Source organism: Athene noctua, chromosome 15 (assembly GCF_965140245.1).
Source record: "Athene noctua chromosome 15, bAthNoc1.hap1.1, whole genome shotgun sequence".
In the NCBI taxonomy this organism is placed as follows: Eukaryota; Metazoa; Chordata; class Aves; order Strigiformes; family Strigidae; genus Athene; species Athene noctua.
Window position 1 is genome coordinate 4,580,470 of NC_134051.1, and position 18,569 is coordinate 4,599,038.

An 18,569-nucleotide genomic window follows, 5' to 3' on the forward strand; every position below is an offset into this window, starting at 1 on the left:
GCCCCGGGCCAGACACCATCCTCGCAGGAGCCAAGGGCTTGGGGCTGTTGCTTTCCAAGGACATGGTTAGATCCCGATGGATCCCACGTGCAAACGTGGCTTCTGTGGGCAACACCGCCCCGTGCTGCAGCTTGCGGTCAGGAGGAGCTTTAGTGGAGTTAGTGGGAGAGGATTTATGGGTTTAACTTATCAGGGGAGTCATAGCAGCTCCTGGGTCAGTCAGAGGTCACTTCAGATTCAGTTAATTCTCCCTCAGGCAGGTGTTTATCCTGCAGCACAGGATGTGAACCTTCTTTGCATTATTCCTGAGGGGCTGCAGCTGCCCTCCATGGTGGAGAAACCAGGTCAGAGCAGGGGAGAGTCACCCCAGAAATCCAGAGCTACGATTGCTGGGATGGGACAGTACAGCCATGTAGATGTCATTTATCCAACCCCCCTATTATATATATTTTTTAAAAACTCTGATTTTTGGTGTTTGTTTGGGGGCTTTTTTTGTTGTTTCTTTGGGGAGGGTTTTTTTGGTTTTTTAAAGGTGAGATCAAATTGGGTAGTGGAGAACCAGCCTTCAAATACAGGAATTGGCTGGATCTGCTGATCAAAAAACCTGTTGGCTGGAAACCTCATCTCTAACCAGTCCCTGCAGTGACATCTGTGCAGGCACAAAGCAAAACCAGTTGCAGTCCACCTTCCCTCCCAGCTGGGAAAGGGGGCCAGAGCCCATTTTTATGAACAAAATATTCCCCTTTCAAGGGGGTTTGCTAGTTACTGAAACTCGCAGCAATTCTCATCCTAAACTCATTTGCTAGAATTGAGTTAGAAAAATAGTTACAGAAAAACTTAAAGATGTATCTTATATAGATTGCTGCCTTTTAGTTAATCACCCAGGTATCTGTTCATTTTTTTTGAAACAAGTAATTTAACCGACTTGTATTTATGTTGTTCTAAGTTTTGTACATCTGACTATATAATAAAATACACAAATACCTATAAGACTGCTTGTTTTCTGTACTTCAAAAATTTGCTAGCTGGAGAATTAAAACTGTGCTTATCTCCCTTTCCAGGTGCTAACACTGAGGGCAGGCACAGGGGAGATACCTGGCTTGGCCCAGGCTGAGTTTTGCCCAAACAAAATATTCAATGGCATTGATACATCACGCCTGGCTGGGCTGCGGGATACAATACAATGTCATCAGTTGTCTCAAACTCTGTAAAATCTTTAAATCCCCAGGTTCTGCCTTTTCTCCAAACTAAGTGCTGTTTAAGTGTCCAGGCCTGAAAATTCTGGGGGTGAAAATATAAAGGAAAACCACAGCTTGGCCAAAGGAATGACCCCTTCCTCTCATTAAAGCCCCAAGGAGACCAAATGCTGGACTTGTTTTAGAAAGTCGAACTTTAAAATTTTATTATAAAATAGGGGAATAGTCCAGTTGCCATACCTGGCGGAAAAGCAGTTCAGGCTCTCCCCTCCGGAAAAAGCAATGGGCAGGAGGAGGGTCACAGCGTCAAGTCTTCCTGCTGGGAGGCATCAGCCAGCCTCATGTTCTGCCACATGAAATCAATGAACATGGAGGCCTGGAGCAAGCGGCTCAGCCTCTGAAAATGCCGCTCTGAAAGAAGAGAAAGGTGACGGTTCGCACTACGGGAGGGAAAGCTCAGAACAAGGCGCAAAAAATCTCTCTTTTTAGACCAAGGCAAGCAGGGAATATTCAGGACCAGGAGGAAGCCTCAGGCTCGGAGCCCGTCCCTGCAGCCTGACTCACCGGTGTAGGGCAGCAGCGACTCCACTGCAGATTTAATGCCCGAGTACTGCAGGAGGCTGTCCGGGGCTTCGTGCTTCAGCAGGGTTTCGATGACAGCTTGGGCCTCGTGGCAGTTCCGCGTGTTCGTATTCCATGTCACCAGGAACGTCAACACGGCCTCTACGGGGCAAGGAGAGGTGAACTGCTGGCGTGGGATGGGCTGAGGCAGCAAATGGCTCTTCTGCCCTACAGAGCAGCCCCGCTCCCGCCGGCCGTGCCCAAGGGGCCCAGAGGGGCAGAACAACGATGTGCTGAACTGTTTCCTGCATGGCCAGGCCAGGCCAAACCACTCAGAGCAGCTGCCAGTGTGCGCACGAGAGACACCATGACAAAGCCCGGGGAGCTCACTAGTAAACGCTGCGTTAGGGACATTCCTCTCCTTTTCATTTCAGTTGAGGAAACAAACCCCTGACCCGAACCATTTTAGCACTTAAACAACATTGCAACAAACCTTTCTGATCCTTCCGGAGCCGAGCAATGTTCTCTTCCAAGTGCTTTCTCCCGTTGGTTTCCTTGAGGATGGCTGCAGAAAAAGAAATGGAGAGTCTGTGCGGGAGCTCAGCCCTGCACCCGCGGGCTGAGCAGGGAGAGCATCCACTATCAGGGGTGACTGCACCGAGGGAAACAGGAGCCGTAAGAGAAAGGGAAAAGCAAGACTTTCAGACAATTAGACTTTGTTATCTTTGTCTACCTGGAGATGTTCTGGAAAGCAGAAAGGGCAGAAAAATGCCTTCAGAGCACAGCATGGACTCACCTTTGACCACCATCAACACTGTGTGTGGACGATCCAGCGAGATTGCCAACCCTAAAGCTTTGAGGTATCTTTTCTCATGAAGCAGGTTCGAAAGCTCTTGCTCTCTGGAAAACAAGTCAGGGTCAAGAGAGTAAGACAAATTATATGGTTGGCAGAAAAAAACGCTATACAGAAAGTAGCAGATTTGGCAATAGCAGCACGCAGAGGTTTAATGCCAAGAAGTTAACACCACTTGCCAGCGAGTGCCTCAGTGCCCTCATTGTGCAGGTAATTACCCTGGCACGTTCAAGGGCTCCCTGAACTATTCTGTGCTGGCTGAAGTGGGAGAAAGTGAAAGTAGGTTTCAGCGGTTTGACTTTGCTTATCTTGGCAGTGCCTAAATGTGAAACCAATCAATTGTCAAGCTGACAGTATTATAGCAAGGCTTTGCAGGAACTAAAGATAAACTACAAAGGAGAAGTGACTGCTGTGCCTTGACAGCCTCTAAATAGCTAAATGATGTAATTAATATTCGGATTAGACTGAGCTGGATGGCTCTAGGTGTGGACAGTTCCACTGGACAGCTTGTCTTTCACAGCTCATCACTGCACATGATCAACTTACTTCATAATCTGCTCCTCCTGTTTAGCTTGTGCCTCCTCCTCTTCAATTTCAGTGACATCCTATAAAAAACCCCAGAATATAATTGTCAAATCTTGCTTTAATACAGATAAATTTTTATTTAGCCATCAAGTGATGAGATCAGTTTCTGCAGCAAAATCTGTAGGTCAAGTAATTGAAGTGATAAATCCAGCAACTCATAACTTCCCTCCAAACCACCCTGAGAACACCAGCACCGGGCAGGCTGCTAAGGGCCATCTACTGTTCCTTTAACATCAACTGGGGAAATACCATACGGCCAAACCCCCCAAGATATGCCTTACTGACCCAACTTCTAAGCGCAGAAAATGAGAGCACATGTCATGTTGGAATAGCGGGGAACAAGCTGCTGGGATCCCCGAGTTCTCCACCTGCATCCTGAGGAAACAGAGGCAGACCCCGACTGTACCTTCCACAGCAAGATGCAGGAGTCACTGGATGCTGTCACAACCATGTCATCTTGCTTGTTAGAGTGAAGACCCCAGATTTTATCTTCATGACCATCTAATGTTTTCACACACTCATTTGTTTTAATTGTCCAGAGTTTTACAAGACCATCAGAGCCGCTTTTGGGAGAGAAAGAAACACAACAACAAGAATCACTGCCTAGATCCATTCTTGCTCCAACCCACCGCAAGTATCAGATAAAATGGTCCCATTCTGATGCCTTTCAAACAGGAGAATGAACCAAAAACATCTAGGCTGAGATGCACCCTCTGCTCTGCATAAATAGAGTGTCTGTCACCAACCCAGCAATGTCACAGCAGCTCAGGACAATCCACAGCGTAGCAGGAGAGGAGGAAGGTTAAGTCAGGCCCTGCAGAAAGCCTGGCATAAACACGGCCTCTTCCTATCAGTCTTTCCAAAACTAAACCCATTGCACAAGATTCTTCCCTCTTGCTGCTGCTATCAGCTAAGAGATTTCTCTTCTCATTAGTTTTGGCATCTTCCTCTAGACTCCTGGTGTAGGCATTTACCTGCTGAGCAGTTGCATTCCTCGGCTTACAAAAATGATCTTCAGTACGGAAGCATCGTGACCTTCAAAGGTCTGGAAAACAGAAAGAAAGCTCAGACCTGTTTGAATTGTTGCCTTTCAAGGGGATAATATTTACTCCCATACGGGTAATTTCCAAATAGCAGCCTTAATCCTTGGGATTATTACAGCTGGTTAAAAGGACAGCAGGAAATGATTTGTCCCCACACCATTTCTGCAGCCAAGCTGCTTGCCCACCCTTGTTGGCCGAGGTCATACTGCAAATGGTGGGAACGGGGGGGCCAACCGCCCCAGCTGTGCCCCCAGAAGGCCGATTCCCCCGACACTGCAGGAAGCACCTGCTCAGGGGGGTGACACTGCCAGGCAGAACGTGGCACAGAGTCAGCAACTGCCTTCTCGTGGTCTTAGCGAGACCCCACTGGACTGGAAAGATTGTTCTAGCAAGAGTGAGTCTGAGATTTAAACTTGTGTGCTTGAACTTGATGGGCACAGCTGGGTCAGGCAAAGCCAACCTCCTTTCAACAGCATGAATGTGCTTTTCCCCTACGATCAACCATGTTGCTCACTGGTTTAGAGAAAAGAAAATCACTTGAACGCTGGGCAGATGCTCTTGTCCTGCAGCTTTGTGTGCAGCTCACAGATCCAGGATCCTGCAGAACAAGGCTAAACCTGGGGAGCTCAACCTTCATCATGGCCACGTTGCTGCGTTTCAGCTGCACTACCTAGCAGGTTTGGTTTTTTTCTAAAGCAGCCTTAATCAACCCCTTGGGCTTTGGCACAAGGGCTGTCTGGAGAAAGGGGTGCTCTGAGTTCTCATTACCTTCAGACAGCTGAAGTCCCGAAGACCCCAAAGCTTCAGGGTCCCATCTGCAGAAGAGGTGGCCAAGACCTGATCCACGGGGGAGAACTGCACACACCAGATCCCACGCTTATGGCCAGCGAAGACACCCAGCAAAGAGCAATCGGAACAGGCCCACAGCTTGGCCAGCCGGTCCTGCGAGCCAGTGGCAATCAGCTTGTCGTTGGGAGAAACTGCCACACTGTTTATGTCCTGGAGAAGTCACACAAGTACAGAGAGCACCAGGCAGCGTCAGACTTTGCTCTAGCTGCCAGACAGGTAATAAATGTAGGGTACAACACAGGAGAGAAAGATTTAAACACTAAAAGCATGTTTTAATGTCAGGTGAAGCTTTACCTTGTCGTGACCCCTCTCAGTCACTTTTGCATGAAGGGCTTCTGGGCTGGAGATCAAGGCTGCTTTTGCTTTGGAAGTGAGGGATTCCGGGATATTCCAGATCTTGACAGTGCAGTCCTGGCTGCTGGTTACCACGAAGCTTTCTTTCAGTCTGATAAGAATAAAAATATCAAGTGTAAGGAAGCAAAATGGTGGTTTCCCACACACAGAAAAAAGCCCTTTTCCTCCCCTACCAGGATCTACACACGTTCAGTCAATCTGCTGGGATGTGAAACAGTGCTTTCATGTTTTTCCAAGCTGTCTTTCATTTTACTTAGGTCCCTGGGATAGCCTAGAGCAATTCACAGAATCACAGAATCATTCAGGTTGGGAAAGACCCTTGGGATCATCGAATCCAACCATCAGCCCTGCTCTACAAAGTTCTCCCCTACCCCACATCCCCCCACAGCTCATCCAAACGGCCCTTAAACACATCCAGGGATGGTGACTCCATCCCCTCCCTGGGCAGCCTATTCCACTGTCCGACCACTCTTTCTGTGAAAATTTTTTTCCTAATGTCCAGTCTGAACCTCTCCTGTTGCAGTTTAAACACTAGCCTCAGACACTAGGCAAGAGCATTGCTAGCTCCCTTCATCTGCAAAGGTACACTGCAGCTCTTAAATGGGCAAGCTGAGCTTCCAGGCTGTTAGGCAGCATGAAGAAAGAAGAGCTGATAAAAAGACATGCTATTCAAGCAAGCACCTTCACAGACACATTCTCTTCACTCCCCAACCCTCCTCTCCACATCACTCAAGCTTTATCTGGCAACTTATCCAGCAGCTGCTCTTTAAGGAGTTAAACTGACAAAGAAATGCAAACTTTGCAACTTATGGATAAACAGATGTGCATCCAAAAAAAGTCACCCTTCCTTCAAACTCAAGAGTGCTGTGGTGAGCTGGGACCAAGCATGAGAAACAACAGGGCTCAGAGGGAGGCACCCACCAGAACATTCACCCTGAGGATCAGAAAAGCAGCCGCAACTCATACTGGCAAAGGGAAACCCTCCTCTGATTTTTATTACCTTGAGCAAGAGACTGCGCCTACCCCGTGCGCGTGACCCAGTCCCTGGGCCACACAGAGCACCCTTCCATCTTTGTTCATCCGCCAGACTCGAAGGCTTTTGTCCTGTAACAGGAGAGGACAGAAACCACTGGGATTTGCTGACAGGTGATCAGTTCCTCATGCACTCACCACGTCCATAAGCCTGACTCTTCATTTATTTTCAGGCTTGAACCTTCGCCTGCATTCATCATAGTGGGTAAGGGTAGACAAAGGCAAGGCAAACCTGGTGTGCTGCAGCCAAGGAGGTTCATTTCTGGGTGTACCAGGGCAGTTGGCACCTTTTTTCTAACTTTTTTTTTTTTTTTTTTTTTACACGCACAGCTCCCCATCAGTCTCATGCTAATGACCTCTCTGAACTCTAAATGCACTTGGAGAATGAGACATCTCCTTTCAGGCTAATAAATCCCATTTCCTCAGGGACAACGTTAAAAAAGAATAGGGGAAGAACCTTATATTTGGGGGATGTTGCAGAAAGAAATTCTGTCTGAACAAAATCCCTTTCTGGATCACTAAAAAGAAATACAACAACTCTGCCCATAAAGATCACTAGAAATGAAGAGTTTCATTAAAGGAAGAAAATTAACACACCTTAGCACAGCTGACGAACATCAGGCCTTTTCTGAAGACATCCAAAGCAAGAATTGTTTCTAAACAGAAGAAAAAACAGCTGGATGCAAAATAATACTGAAATCAGAAAATAGAAACATGTCAATTAATCACTGACTGGGGGACAGGTTTGGGACACTTGAACAAATCCACACACTACATAGGGACCGGCTGCGCTCGGCTTTGGTGCGAGTCTGTCACCTGCAGCCACAAAACTGCACTCAGAGCTCACCCCCATGTACCCACGTCTTTAGCTCCACTTTAAATCAATCTCACTGCTAGTGAAAGGGACCAAATTGGCAGACATGGAAAAAGAAAACTAGTATTTTCAAAAGCAGGACAGCTTAATATATCCTTTTTCCACACAACTCCAAAACCTGCTGGGATGCTGTTCCAGAGAGAACTCAAGGACTCCAGTCTCCACAGAAGAGGTGCGAGAGAAGCTGCATAAAGAAATACTTGCAGATCTCCCACCTCCACGTCAGAGCTGACCACACACACCTGTGTGGCCGTAGAGAATTTGGCAGTGTGATGTGGCCAGTTCAAACACTTTCAGCTGAGGGCTGTTGGTGGCCACAACAATGTGAGAATCACCCGGCCCAAGGAACTTCACATCCAGAACTTCATCGTTGTAACCTGCAAGCTGAGGGTGACAGAACAGAAACAGCTTAATAGGGACAAGTCAGCTGGTTAGAGAAGCACTGAACGGGTCTGTGCTCAGGGAGACTGTGCGACTGTTACTTTTCATTTAATACTGTGCGTAAAAACCTTTTTTACACATAAGATGGAGCATGGGAGGGATTTCTAGCTAGGCCTGTTCTCCTTTCTTTTTCCTAGGTTTGTCTCTGTGCAATATTTTTCCAAACAAGCCCACCAGTGAAATTGGCTTTCTGGCTTGTAATCAAGGAACAATTCAAGTATGGGCAGGAGGGGAGGGCACCCTGGACAAAACTTTCACCAGAAGCAGAGCTGATCCTCAAGTATGCATAAGGGAGAGGAAAAGGGAGACTGAGGGTTGTTACCTGCTTCCTGAGCTGAAGAGTTTGAGCGTCATATAAAACAATGTTGTGTTCCACGGACACTGTGACAATCTCGTTTCTCTCAGGCACAAGCATGCACTGGGTGAGGCTGTGCTCGCTGGCCTCCTCCTTCAGCGCGAAGGGCATGGGCTGGGTGTACACACAAGCAGCTGTGGCAACTTCCCAAACTTTCAGGATGCCTAACAAAAACGATGAGAAATTATCTGTCAGAGCTGCTGTTTCAGATAGTGGTTGTGCAAAGAGTATAAAACAAACCCTGGCCTTGCCAACTGGAAAAAAGCTACGCAGCCTTTTGGCAGGACTGCGATGACATCCAATCACAGTGGCACGAAGGGCCACAAAATCTTTCTTCTTCAGTCCAAATCAAAACTTTACTGCAGTTTGAAAACATAAAGAGTTAAAGCTCCACAGCATGTCTGATCAACCCTGCTCACCCACTGTTGTCAGAGGAGGCACTGAAGAGAAGGCTCTGCCCTCCAGCCCGCGGTTCAGCCCGAGAATTCTGCCACACAGAGAACACACATCCCAGGAATGCAGCGACACTCACCTTTGCTGCCAGCTGTGACAAAGTGCAACCCTTGTTTCTTCACACCCAGCTGAGAGAAATCTCCTTTTCCAGGTAACAAGACAGCAGCTTCCACGCTCTGGAAGAGAGTTGGCCAACCACCAGCTGAGCACAAGGGACCGGAGTCCCATTTCAGCAACCAGAGCTGTGCAACAGCTTGCTAGAGCCGACACACCCCCCCACGCTCCCCTGCCCCAGGCTGTGGGGCTGCCCAGGACAGGTAGGCAGATGCAGTGAGAGAACAAAGCTTTTACACAACTGCCCTTCCCTCTTCCTCCAGCACTGGAGGCAGCAGTGGCAGGTATTTCCTCAAACTGCCCCGACACAACCACACCAGGCAAGCAGAGAAAGAAAAGAAACAGCTCTGGAAAGCACAAGGGAGGGAAATTTGATTTCACAATCTATAGGAACCTAAAGAGGGAGAAGTACTGTAGGATCATGACCTAGAAAACTACAAAAGATCTCAAAGAAATAAATTAAATGCAACTTCACCTCATAGACAGGGACGGTTCTTTTACTTTCTTTGGTTTTCAGGTCCCACACCATGCAGATTTTATCACGGCCAGAACTGCAAGTTAAAAGAGCAGTTTCAGGCTCTGAGAAGTCGAGCTGGCTGAGTGCAAATTTGGAATTGCATGAGTTCAACATCCCTCTGAAGAGGCCCACGTGAAAGAAAGCACCAGCCTGCCATGTGGCAGCGCAGCATATTGCCAGAAACAAGGGTGTTGACACCCTCGGTTACTCAGTTCTACGGTCAGGCAGAAACTGGACACTTGCAGGAGCCTTTCTCCTCACAGGACCTTCCCAGACCCTACAGAAACACCCAGGCTCTGACAGGGTGAAGGGGAAAGGCAAAGCCTCTGCAAGGTTTTACCTAATGAGCGTGTTTCCATCTGCAAACGCCAGTGAGGTGACAGCGCTGAAGTGGCCATCCAGCATAGCAACACATTTGCTGGAATTTAGGTCCCAGATGCGGATTTTGTAGTCAACTGAGGAGGAGAAGAGTTGCAGCCGGGAGACGTCAGGGTGGAACTCAACAAGGCTAGACAGGAGGAGATGCACTTGAACAGGACAGGAATAAACTATCTGGCGTGCTAGCATTAGCCCAACACTTAAATACACTTTCTACACAAGAAATTTGACAGATCAATTAACAGGAATTTGTAAAAGGACTTTATAGGATTTCATTCCTCTGCCACCCACCAGAAAGATTTACAACTGCTCTTTGCCACTCTTTCCACATTCTTGAAGTACAGGAGTTAGCAAGCACAGATATTCCATTTAGAGCTGAACAAGTTTCTTGACTAAACTGTTTCCTTTCTGGGCTAAAGTCAGTCATGGTGCTGCTCCTTCACTAGACATCTCAAAAAGCAGGAAGCAAAAGAGCCCAGAGCCTGCCCAGAATGGGCCTTTATATTCCATTAACTCAAGACATTTCACATCAATCCCAGCATCCAAGCAACACACTAATGCCAGCAACTGACAAATACGACTCATCCTTACTGTACAACTCCTGAAGATCCTTTTAGGTTGTGTGTGCAGTACTGTTTGATCATGTCCCAAATCTTAATGGTACTGTCACAGCCACCTGGGAAAAGAAGAGCATGTAAGAATGAACTATGGAGGAGACACACAGGAGGTTCAACGTATCAGCAAGTGTAAAATTTCATGGTTTGCAAAGGCAACAGAAAGAAAAATGAATCCAATAACAACCACCCATGCACAGAAAGTCCATGGAGCACCTTACACTTTCAGAGAGCTAGGCAAAACCTAACTGCTCACAGTCAAATCTGAAGTACAATTAAGCTATAGGTCATGCCTGACCTCCTCCATCTCCAAGGGTCCCTGTTCTACACCAGGACGACTACATTGCACTGCCTCACAGATACCTGATGTTTATCAGCATTTTACTAAGCATATTTTAGACAAAACATTGAAAGGATCCTGTCTATCAAAATGCCATTTCTATTTAAGTAAAACCTCTTCTGATGATGTCTGAATTCAGGAGATTGCTACCTCAGGCTGTGTCCAGCTGAGCCAAATGATTGAAAAGCAGAAGGGCCACTCAGTACCATCCCCCTCGTGTGACACTGAAATAGGGCCATACCTGTGGCTAACAACGTTGAAGTAGAGTCGAAGGCCATGCTAGCTACCGGTGCAATGTGCACGGCTTTCCACGTGCGAACACACTTGTTCTCTCGCCAGTTCCACTGCTTCAGCAACAGGGCTCGGCTCCCTGTCACGAGTATCTATGCAAAAGCAAGAAAAAAAAGCATGATGATTACTAATTAGATTTCAGATTTCTTTCAGCATCCACAGGCAAAGCACTGAAATGCCGGTTACTATGACACTCTTAAAGCTCAGTCTCTCAGCATTCCTCTGTCTGACTCGAGCCCAGAAGGGGAGACGGATGGAAGTGCCCAAGATGACTCTGCAGAGATGTCTGGAAATGCAGAGCGCTTCTAGGAGGAGCAGCTTTCAAGTGTCTGCTGGCTTTACCAGGAGGCCTAACAGAACAGCACAGAAAACCACAAAGAAAACACATACCTCATCATCAGGGCTGAGAACAAATGAAGTGATATCCTCTTCATCGTCCTATAAAAATGAAAAGAAAAAAACGCCACAGTTGAGCCACCCGTGGAGTGCTCTCAGAGTTCCCTCTTGACATGCTTCTGCTGACACTGAGTGCACCCAGCAGCTTCCAGCTGCACTTAGGGACAACACAAATAACATCTGCGCCCAGAACCATTCTCATCTTCCCCTCCGCTTCTCTCTTGTAGGAGCTTTAAGTCAACAGCCAGTGGTAAAGCGTCCCAGGAGCCCTGGAAAACCCTCCTCTCCAGTCGGCGGAGGCTGGATCTCCTCACCTGCTGGAGGCTGTGGAGGGCTCCTGTTTCTACATCGATGACATTCAGCTTGGTCCCACAGGGGCAAAACATGAACTTGCCATCTCGGTTTATCTGGAGAAAAGGGAATGGAAACCAGGAACGTTAAGGAACCGGGAGATGGAGTATTCCCAAACCTGCCCCTCGCTGTCTCAGCACATTACCTGGACTCGCCCTCCTTTGTAGAAAGGTTCGATTTTCCTCGACACGACGTAGCTGGAAGGAAAAGATGAGAAACGCGCAGACCGGCGGTTAAACAGAAACTGCGGCGGCCTGCTAGCTCCCGGCCGCGAAGCCCCCAGGCAGCGCCCGCCACACGCGCCCAGCCCCGGCCATCCCGCCGCCCGGGGCCGCCCCCCGGCCGCTCCTCACTTGCTCTTGAAGCGGACGGGGCTGGCGGCGGCCGCCTCCATGGCTGACCGCGCCGCGCTCCGCGTGCCGGCCGCTTCCGGCGCTCCCGGTTGCTACGGGTGAAGGGCGCCACTTCCGGCGCACGCCAGTGACGCGCGGCGCCACGCTGCAGAGGGACGCTACCAGCGCCATCTTTGGTGAGGGCAGGAGTCAGCTCCACCCGATGGCGAGGAAAAATACCCGGTATCCCCGTGCCAGGACGGGGAGGGGGAGAAAGCTGAGCCCAGAGCAGCCCCCGCACCGCTTCCCGGTGCTCCAAAGCGTCTTCCAGCGGGGCATTCCCGGCCCCATCCACATGGAAACAGTGGGATTTTTAGATCACAGGAACAGCAAATAAGAGACTTAACAAACGAGCTTTCAAGTAATCAATCTTTTATTGCATGTAAAAATACATAACTGAATCTCTTCAAAGCGTTCCTGCTGTGAGTACGCCGGCAGCTCTGGCTCGGGAAGGCAGGACCAAGCTCCGCAGCCCAGGCAGATCAGCCCCAGGTCCAGCAGCACCAGTAGAACCGTCCATGCGGGGAGGCCAGGCACGCCTGGGCCGCGCTCGACACCTGCTGGCAGAGGGAAAGATGTCTCCGAGGAAAAGCCGGTACCTCACCACGCGTTAGTCCCCGGTACCTGCTCAGCGAGGGGCTATGGGAACACGGGTTTCATTCCCCACACTTCACCGTGGGCAATAAGCTTAATGTTCCCTATACTATCGGCACAGTTATCTCACCAGGGGCCACAAGAGACCCCAAGTGATTTTCAGACTGCGCCCAGCGCCCGCAGCTAACACGATCTCCGAAGCGCCTTCCCAGACCGCTCCCCGAGGCCCTCCCCTCCGCACCCCACCCGACAGCGGCTCAGCCAGCACCAGAAAAAACACCCCAACACGCCTGTGGGTTTAAAAAAAAAAAATTAAAAAGGACAAACTTAAGTAAGGCACAAAGCGAACCACACAACACTCACCTCCCCGCACTCGCCTCAGACTGAGCGCTACGCCCCTGCGCGGCCCTTAGATACTGAGCTCATACGCATGCGCGAGTGTGGCGCATGCGCACGGCTCCAGCGGCCCTACCCGCCCCGCACCCTGTATAAGTAAGCGGAAGGCGCGGCTCTGCCCGGCGGTGTATTCCTCATTCATGGCGCGGGGTCCGCGCCGCCGGGCGGCGCTCTCGCGAGATCCGCGGGTATAAGTAGCGAGCGGCGGGGCGGCGCGGCCTTCTACACTGCGAGAGCACGTAAGGGCGGCGGCACAGGGGCGGGATGGCGGCGCGGCCTGGGCCCATCCGCGCCCATCGGGGCCGCATCGGCCTCCGCGCTGCCCTTTCCTGCCCTTACGGTATCCCGGTTAACGCGCCTCTCTCTGCTTTAGCAAATGGCGGACGACGCCGGTGCTGCGGGAGGTGCAGGAGCGGCCCGAGGGGGCTTCCGCGGCGGCTTCGGGACCGGGCTGCGGGGCCGCGGGCGCGGCCGCGGTAGGGGCCGAGGGAGAGGCCGTGGGGCTCGTGGAGGCAAGGCCGAAGATAAGGAAGTAAGTGGTTCCTGGGGCTGCGTGGGACCGTCCCGGGTGGCGGGAACCACGGCGGAGCCGGGCTCTGCGCTGCCGGCCGAGTGAGGGGCTGTGTCAGCTGCCCTCCCGAAAGCTGGAGCAGGAGGCGAGCCGGTTGCCGTGGGGTGCTGGCAGCGGTGCCGCTGGTGACCCTTCCCCACGGATTTCTTTTGTAGTGGATTCCTGTCACTAAGCTTGGTCGCCTGGTTAAAGATATGAAGATCAAGTCTCTTGAGGAGATCTATCTCTTCTCACTTCCGATCAAGGTAAACTGAAGTGAACATTGAAGTGATACGCAGCAGAATCATCATCTGAACTGCGGAGTTCACAGTAATTGCTACATTTGTTTGGGTTTGCTCAGGTTAAGTGCTCGGGTTAAAATCAACAGCAGCTGAGGACCGGTGCAGTCACTTGCAGTGAAGGGTGGTGGAATTTGTTGCACTTCTGCCTTGTGTGGAGATGGCAGCACGTCGGTGAAGTGTTTCTATAATAGTTTTGCTCAGTGGTGGAAAAAAAAAAAAACTTTAATTTGCGATGTTGGACTACCTAGCAAGCTAGAATAAGTTTATGCCTATAAAATTCAATGTATGTGCCTGTTACTTAAAGTACATGTGCATAGGATTGCTGAACTTGAATTGTAGGAGCCTTACTAGTGTGTTTGTTTAAAAAGCGTGGCCTTGTGTGATTAAATGACTGATTCTTGTAGGAGTCAGAGATCATTGATTTCTTCCTGGGGTCTTCTCTGAAAGATGAAGTTTTGAAGATCATGCCTGTCCAGAAGCAGACTCGTGCTGGTCAGCGCACCAGGTTTAAGGTAGCCTTTTTCTTGTTTTCTCATGTTGAGAACTGTGTGTTGTTCGCTGCTTTTTTCGTATTAATGAATTAGTTCAAATGCCTTTTTCTTCTGTATTAGCTAGTGAGTATTTTGGTATGGAGACGAGCTTGGGTACCTTGCAAAGTGTCTGTATTAACATTTGAATGTATTACTGAGGTCTTAAAGTTATTTGAAACAGCCCTAGCACAAAATCAAGTTGCCCTTGTGCAGTGATGTTGGCTTTTCAGGGGCTGTGGTGGAGGGAGAAGTCTTAGGCATAAAGAGGGAATTCCGTTTGGAAATTATCAGGACTTATGAGCAGTATGAGGCTGTAGTAGGGAATCAAATCCCAGTTCTTCAACCTTAGCTGTTTTTGACCAGCTCTGAGGGGGAAAACGGGCTTCTTGAACCATGAGCTCTGCGAGTTTCAGCAGGTGTTGTTTTGATTTGTACTTGAGACTGTTCACTGCTGTTAAAGGGTTTTGCCAGACTGGGGGTATCCTTGATGAGAGACCCTGCTGGAGAGCGTTCCCATGTAGCACATGAAGACTTTTCTTTCGATTCCAGGCTTTTGTTGCTATCGGGGACTACAACGGCCACGTAGGTCTTGGTGTTAAATGCTCTAAAGAAGTTGCCACTGCTATTCGTGGAGCAATTATTCTGGCTAAATTATCCATTGTGCCAGTACGACGAGGCTATTGGGGGAACAAGATCGGCAAGCCCCACACCGTGCCTTGCAAGGTGAGAGGGACTTGCTGGGCCTGGTCTGAGAGATGGTGCCGTGGCGGCTGTTTCAGGGCTGTAACCTGTTGGTTTTGTGTAGGTCACCGGCCGCTGTGGGTCTGTCCTGGTGCGGCTGATCCCAGCCCCCCGTGGTACAGGGATCGTGTCTGCCCCCGTCCCCAAGAAGCTGCTGATGATGGCTGGTATCGATGACTGTTATACCTCGGCCAGGGGCTGCACTGCCACCCTCGGCAACTTCGGTGAGATTTAGGATTTTGTGCTGTAGCTTAACAACACATGTTGCCATTTTTGTCATTGACAGGGACGCAACATACCCATTTTCTATAGTATTTTAAAATTATGTCAAAGCTTGTAGTAGTCAAACAAGTGAAGGCTTCTGCTGATACCTTTCACAATGCAGATTAGTCCTGCTGTAGATGATTCTGAAGTTCTGTAAAAGTTAATTACAAGAAACTGTTTTTATACTTGAATTGATGCTAAAAAAAAAAATCTCCCAATCTGCGCGATTGCACTTGTTTGAAGTAGTGTAATTGTCGTAAATGGAGAGAGAAAGAAACTTGATTTTTGTGTGTATATCAGAGAGGCCCTGCTATGGTCTCCCTGTTCCTTCCTAAATTCTACATTTTTGGAGCTGCATGGGCGAGTACTAGCGAGTGGGTTTCTGTAGCCGTGACGTGTGGTGTTTGACTTCTGTCCGTAGCTAAAGCCACCTTCGATGCCATCTCCAAGACCTACAGTTACCTGACCCCTGACCTCTGGAAAGAGACTGTGTTCACCAAGTCTCCTTATCAGGTAACAGTATTTCTGCAATTTGTCACTCAGATCTTACCCTTTTTATGTTTTAAAGTTCAGATGCTGTACCCAAAGAATCTGCAGTTTAATAATAGGAGAGTAGAGTTGCAGTCAGAGCTGACTGCCAGGTAGAGTGTGATATTTTTTTTTTCAGCATGCAGTTTTGAGTATAATACTTAAATGGCATTTTGTGGACAAAGGAAATGGGAAAAAGAAAGCTTTGAAACATCAAGTAAAAATAAGTTGTATCTGAACTACCCCTGCCCCTACAATAGGCACCTTTATGGAAGGGGATGCAGCACTGAAACGCCTATGACAGTGGTTTAAGAAAAAAAAATTATTTGTTTTCTTTTTTGCAGGAGTTCACTGATCATCTGGCAAAGACCCACACCAGAGTCTCAGTGCAGAGAACCCAGGCAGCTGCTGTGGCAACAACTTAAGGGGGTTTTGTACAAGACAATAAAGTGATCAGTGAACAAGAAATTGTGATTGGTTTGCTGGGTTTATGCACTGGGCAGATGGACTAAATCTGCTGGGGATTTGAGTAGGTTCATGTCTGTGGGCCAGAGCCAGAACATCTGTTGAATGAAACAGTATATTACATTATACTGATTCTTGTTAATGGTGTATTAATCCTAAATGGGGTCTAGAACCTGCTCTGAAGATTATGTGCAGTCCTACAGCAGGTAATCATTACCCTAGCAGGGAATTCTCTGCCAGGGCTGGGCAGAGGCTGTTTCTGTTGGTGTGGAGGTGGGGGAAGAGCTCCAGAGGGGAAATCCCAGTTACGGGCAGACCAGGGTGCTGGGAGTTGGGGGCTGACCATGGTTCAGAAGATGGTAACAATCAACTGGAATTCAAAGATGAATTCAGAGCTGGAAAAGGAAAAATTCTGTTTGCAGATCTCTTCAAAGAACGAGTCTAGATTCTGGTTGTATGGCAGAGTCTGGCTGCACATTTATTGTAGAGGTCAACAGCATCAAAGATGCAACATGCAGTATTTGATACAAGCACCACAGAGGGAGGGACTAACCATTTAGGTCTCTTGAGACGCATTTGCTTGTGCCTTCCTCTCCTCCATCATCCTGTGCTTCTGCTTCATCAGGCATGTTCTTGCATTTCCATGGACACCAAGATCACCATCTAAAAAGAAAGTAACTGTCTGAAAAGTGCCTCTAAGCAGGTAAAAAAAGAAGCCTCTGTTCCATGTGAAGCCTGGGATGTGGCTTAAGACCCCATCTCCCATCTGCTGCCATACTCACATTTGTCCTGGTAGGCCTTGGTGACCTGCACCAGCTGCTCTGCCTCCTTGGCGCAGTTCTGTAACCGGTTGGGTCCTTCTCTCTGATTGCATGCGCCCAGCCTTTCCCGGATTATCTCCACGATTTCCTGATCAACCATCCTGTGGGCAAGACCATGATCAGTGTGAGCTCAGCCAAGAGATGACAGAAAAGCTGAACAAAGGGGCAATGATACCCTGTGGAAATTCATCTCTGGGTTTTTACAGGGTCCTGGTCTGTCCTGCAGCAGTGCTGCAGGAACCAGGCAGTGAAGAAGGATGTGTCCTAATGCCACCCTGCTGCAGGGGGGACAGCAAGACTGTGAAATAGCTGTTCTGTAATGGAGTGGGCAGGAGGTGCTGCCTTACCACCCCAAACTCCACAAAAATGCTGTGAGTTTAAGCCAGCTGCTGCAGTTCTTAGGGCTGGCTAACCAGAGCAGTGTGCTCTGCTGGGGCCTCAACCTGGGGACAGCCCTGTGACAGCCATACCTGTCCCTCTTCCACTGTGCTTCGGCCTCGAAGAAGCAGAGGTAGTCATCCTCCAGACACTCGCTCAGGTCAGGCACACGGCGAAACTTCTGGTGGTAATAGTAGAACTTGTTCTTGGCCTGCTGGCGCTCGATCCACTCTGCAGCAACAGCCCTGTGGTCAGACATCCCCAGCCCACGGCTAGCGAGCAGACCCTGTGTGTGTGTCTGGCTTGCTCCTCCCTGGCCCTGTGTGCCCATCTGTGTGTCTGTCCCTCTGCCTGTGCTCTGTCATTGTGTGTCTGTCCCAGTGTCCATGGTGTGTTCTTGTCTGTGTCTCATGTCCTTGTGTGTGCCTTCGCGTGTCCCGTATCTCTGTCCCAGTGTCCATGCTGTGTCCCACGTCCCTGCCCCGTGTCCCCGCGTGCCTGTCACCCCGAGTCCGCCGTGCCATGCCGGGGCCCGACTCCCGCAACCGTCGCACACCGCGGAGCGATGCTATAGTGGGGGGGCCCGGCCGCCCCGGGACGGCGGCGGCAGCGGGGAAGGGCTCGGTCCACCGGTACCTCGGACGAAGGTGACGGGCGCGTCGATGACATAGTTGAAGACGGTCTGGATGAAAGGGACCGGGTTGGGCACCGACGTGGTCCTCTCGGAGACGGGGGTGCGGGTCGGGGGCACCTTGTACGCCTCCCAGTTCCTGTCCTCCGGCATGGCGGCAGCGGCGGGCCCGGCAGCAGGCGCGGGTAAGATGGCGGCGCCCCACACCACCGCGGCGGGGGACACCGGGGGTCAGGGGGCGCCGCTCTGCGCATGCTCCGCCGCGCCCGGTGCATGCTGGGAGGTGTAGTCCGTGCCCGCCACGGCGGCCTCAGGCCCCGGCCTGCAGGAGCAGCAGGGCCCGCCCTCCCCACCACAGTTGGGGCCTCGGCCTCTTCCCC

At 49.9% G+C, this 18,569-nt stretch overlaps 3 protein-coding genes and 1 non-coding gene across 5 annotated transcripts; 1 reads left to right on the plus strand and 3 right to left on the minus strand.

Annotated features, from left to right (window-relative positions):
* Window positions 1–1,382: 1,382 nt before the first annotated feature.
* Window positions 1,383–12,054, minus strand: TBL3 (transducin beta like 3). Of its 2 annotated transcripts, XM_074919128.1 has the most exons (22): window positions 11,951–12,054; window positions 11,743–11,794; window positions 11,561–11,653; window positions 11,241–11,288; window positions 10,801–10,942; window positions 10,197–10,281; window positions 9,568–9,735; window positions 9,186–9,261; window positions 8,676–8,772; window positions 8,111–8,307; window positions 7,590–7,731; window positions 7,071–7,129; window positions 6,442–6,545; window positions 5,382–5,532; window positions 5,007–5,237; window positions 4,170–4,240; window positions 3,602–3,758; window positions 3,157–3,215; window positions 2,554–2,657; window positions 2,251–2,322; window positions 1,761–1,919; window positions 1,383–1,607 (listed from the first exon to the last, which is right to left on the minus strand). In XM_074919128.1, the coding sequence occupies exons 1-22, from the start codon at window positions 11,989–11,991 to the stop codon at window positions 1,495–1,497; spliced, it is 2,421 nt and encodes an 806-aa protein (XP_074775229.1). In that variant the 5' UTR covers window positions 11,992–12,054; the 3' UTR covers window positions 1,383–1,494. The 2 variants fall into 2 exon arrangements, with proteins under 2 accessions (XP_074775229.1, XP_074775230.1); XM_074919129.1 differs by lacking the exon at window positions 1,761–1,919.
* Window positions 12,055–12,626: 572 nt separating this feature from the next.
* On the minus strand, window positions 12,627–12,751 carry LOC141966768 (small nucleolar RNA ACA64). Its single transcript, XR_012634615.1, has one exon. It is a non-coding gene; the product is annotated as a small nucleolar RNA ACA64 (small nucleolar RNA).
* Window positions 12,752–13,199: 448 nt separating this feature from the next.
* On the plus strand, window positions 13,200–16,362 carry RPS2 (ribosomal protein S2). Its single transcript, XM_074919118.1, has 8 exons — window positions 13,200–13,218; window positions 13,353–13,511; window positions 13,706–13,795; window positions 14,236–14,343; window positions 14,911–15,084; window positions 15,167–15,326; window positions 15,788–15,879; window positions 16,239–16,362. Exons 2-8 carry the CDS (start codon window positions 13,356–13,358, stop codon window positions 16,317–16,319), a joined length of 861 nt encoding a protein of 286 aa, XP_074775219.1. The 5' UTR covers window positions 13,200–13,218; window positions 13,353–13,355; the 3' UTR covers window positions 16,320–16,362.
* Window positions 16,363–16,805: 443 nt separating this feature from the next.
* Window positions 16,806–18,411, minus strand: NDUFB10 (NADH:ubiquinone oxidoreductase subunit B10). Its single transcript, XM_074919339.1, has 4 exons — window positions 18,195–18,411; window positions 17,651–17,789; window positions 17,142–17,281; window positions 16,806–17,022 (listed from the first exon to the last, which is right to left on the minus strand). The coding sequence occupies exons 1-4, from the start codon at window positions 18,340–18,342 to the stop codon at window positions 16,916–16,918; spliced, it is 534 nt and encodes a 177-aa protein (XP_074775440.1). The 5' UTR covers window positions 18,343–18,411; the 3' UTR covers window positions 16,806–16,915.
* Between the last annotated feature and the right edge of the window lie 158 nt (window positions 18,412–18,569).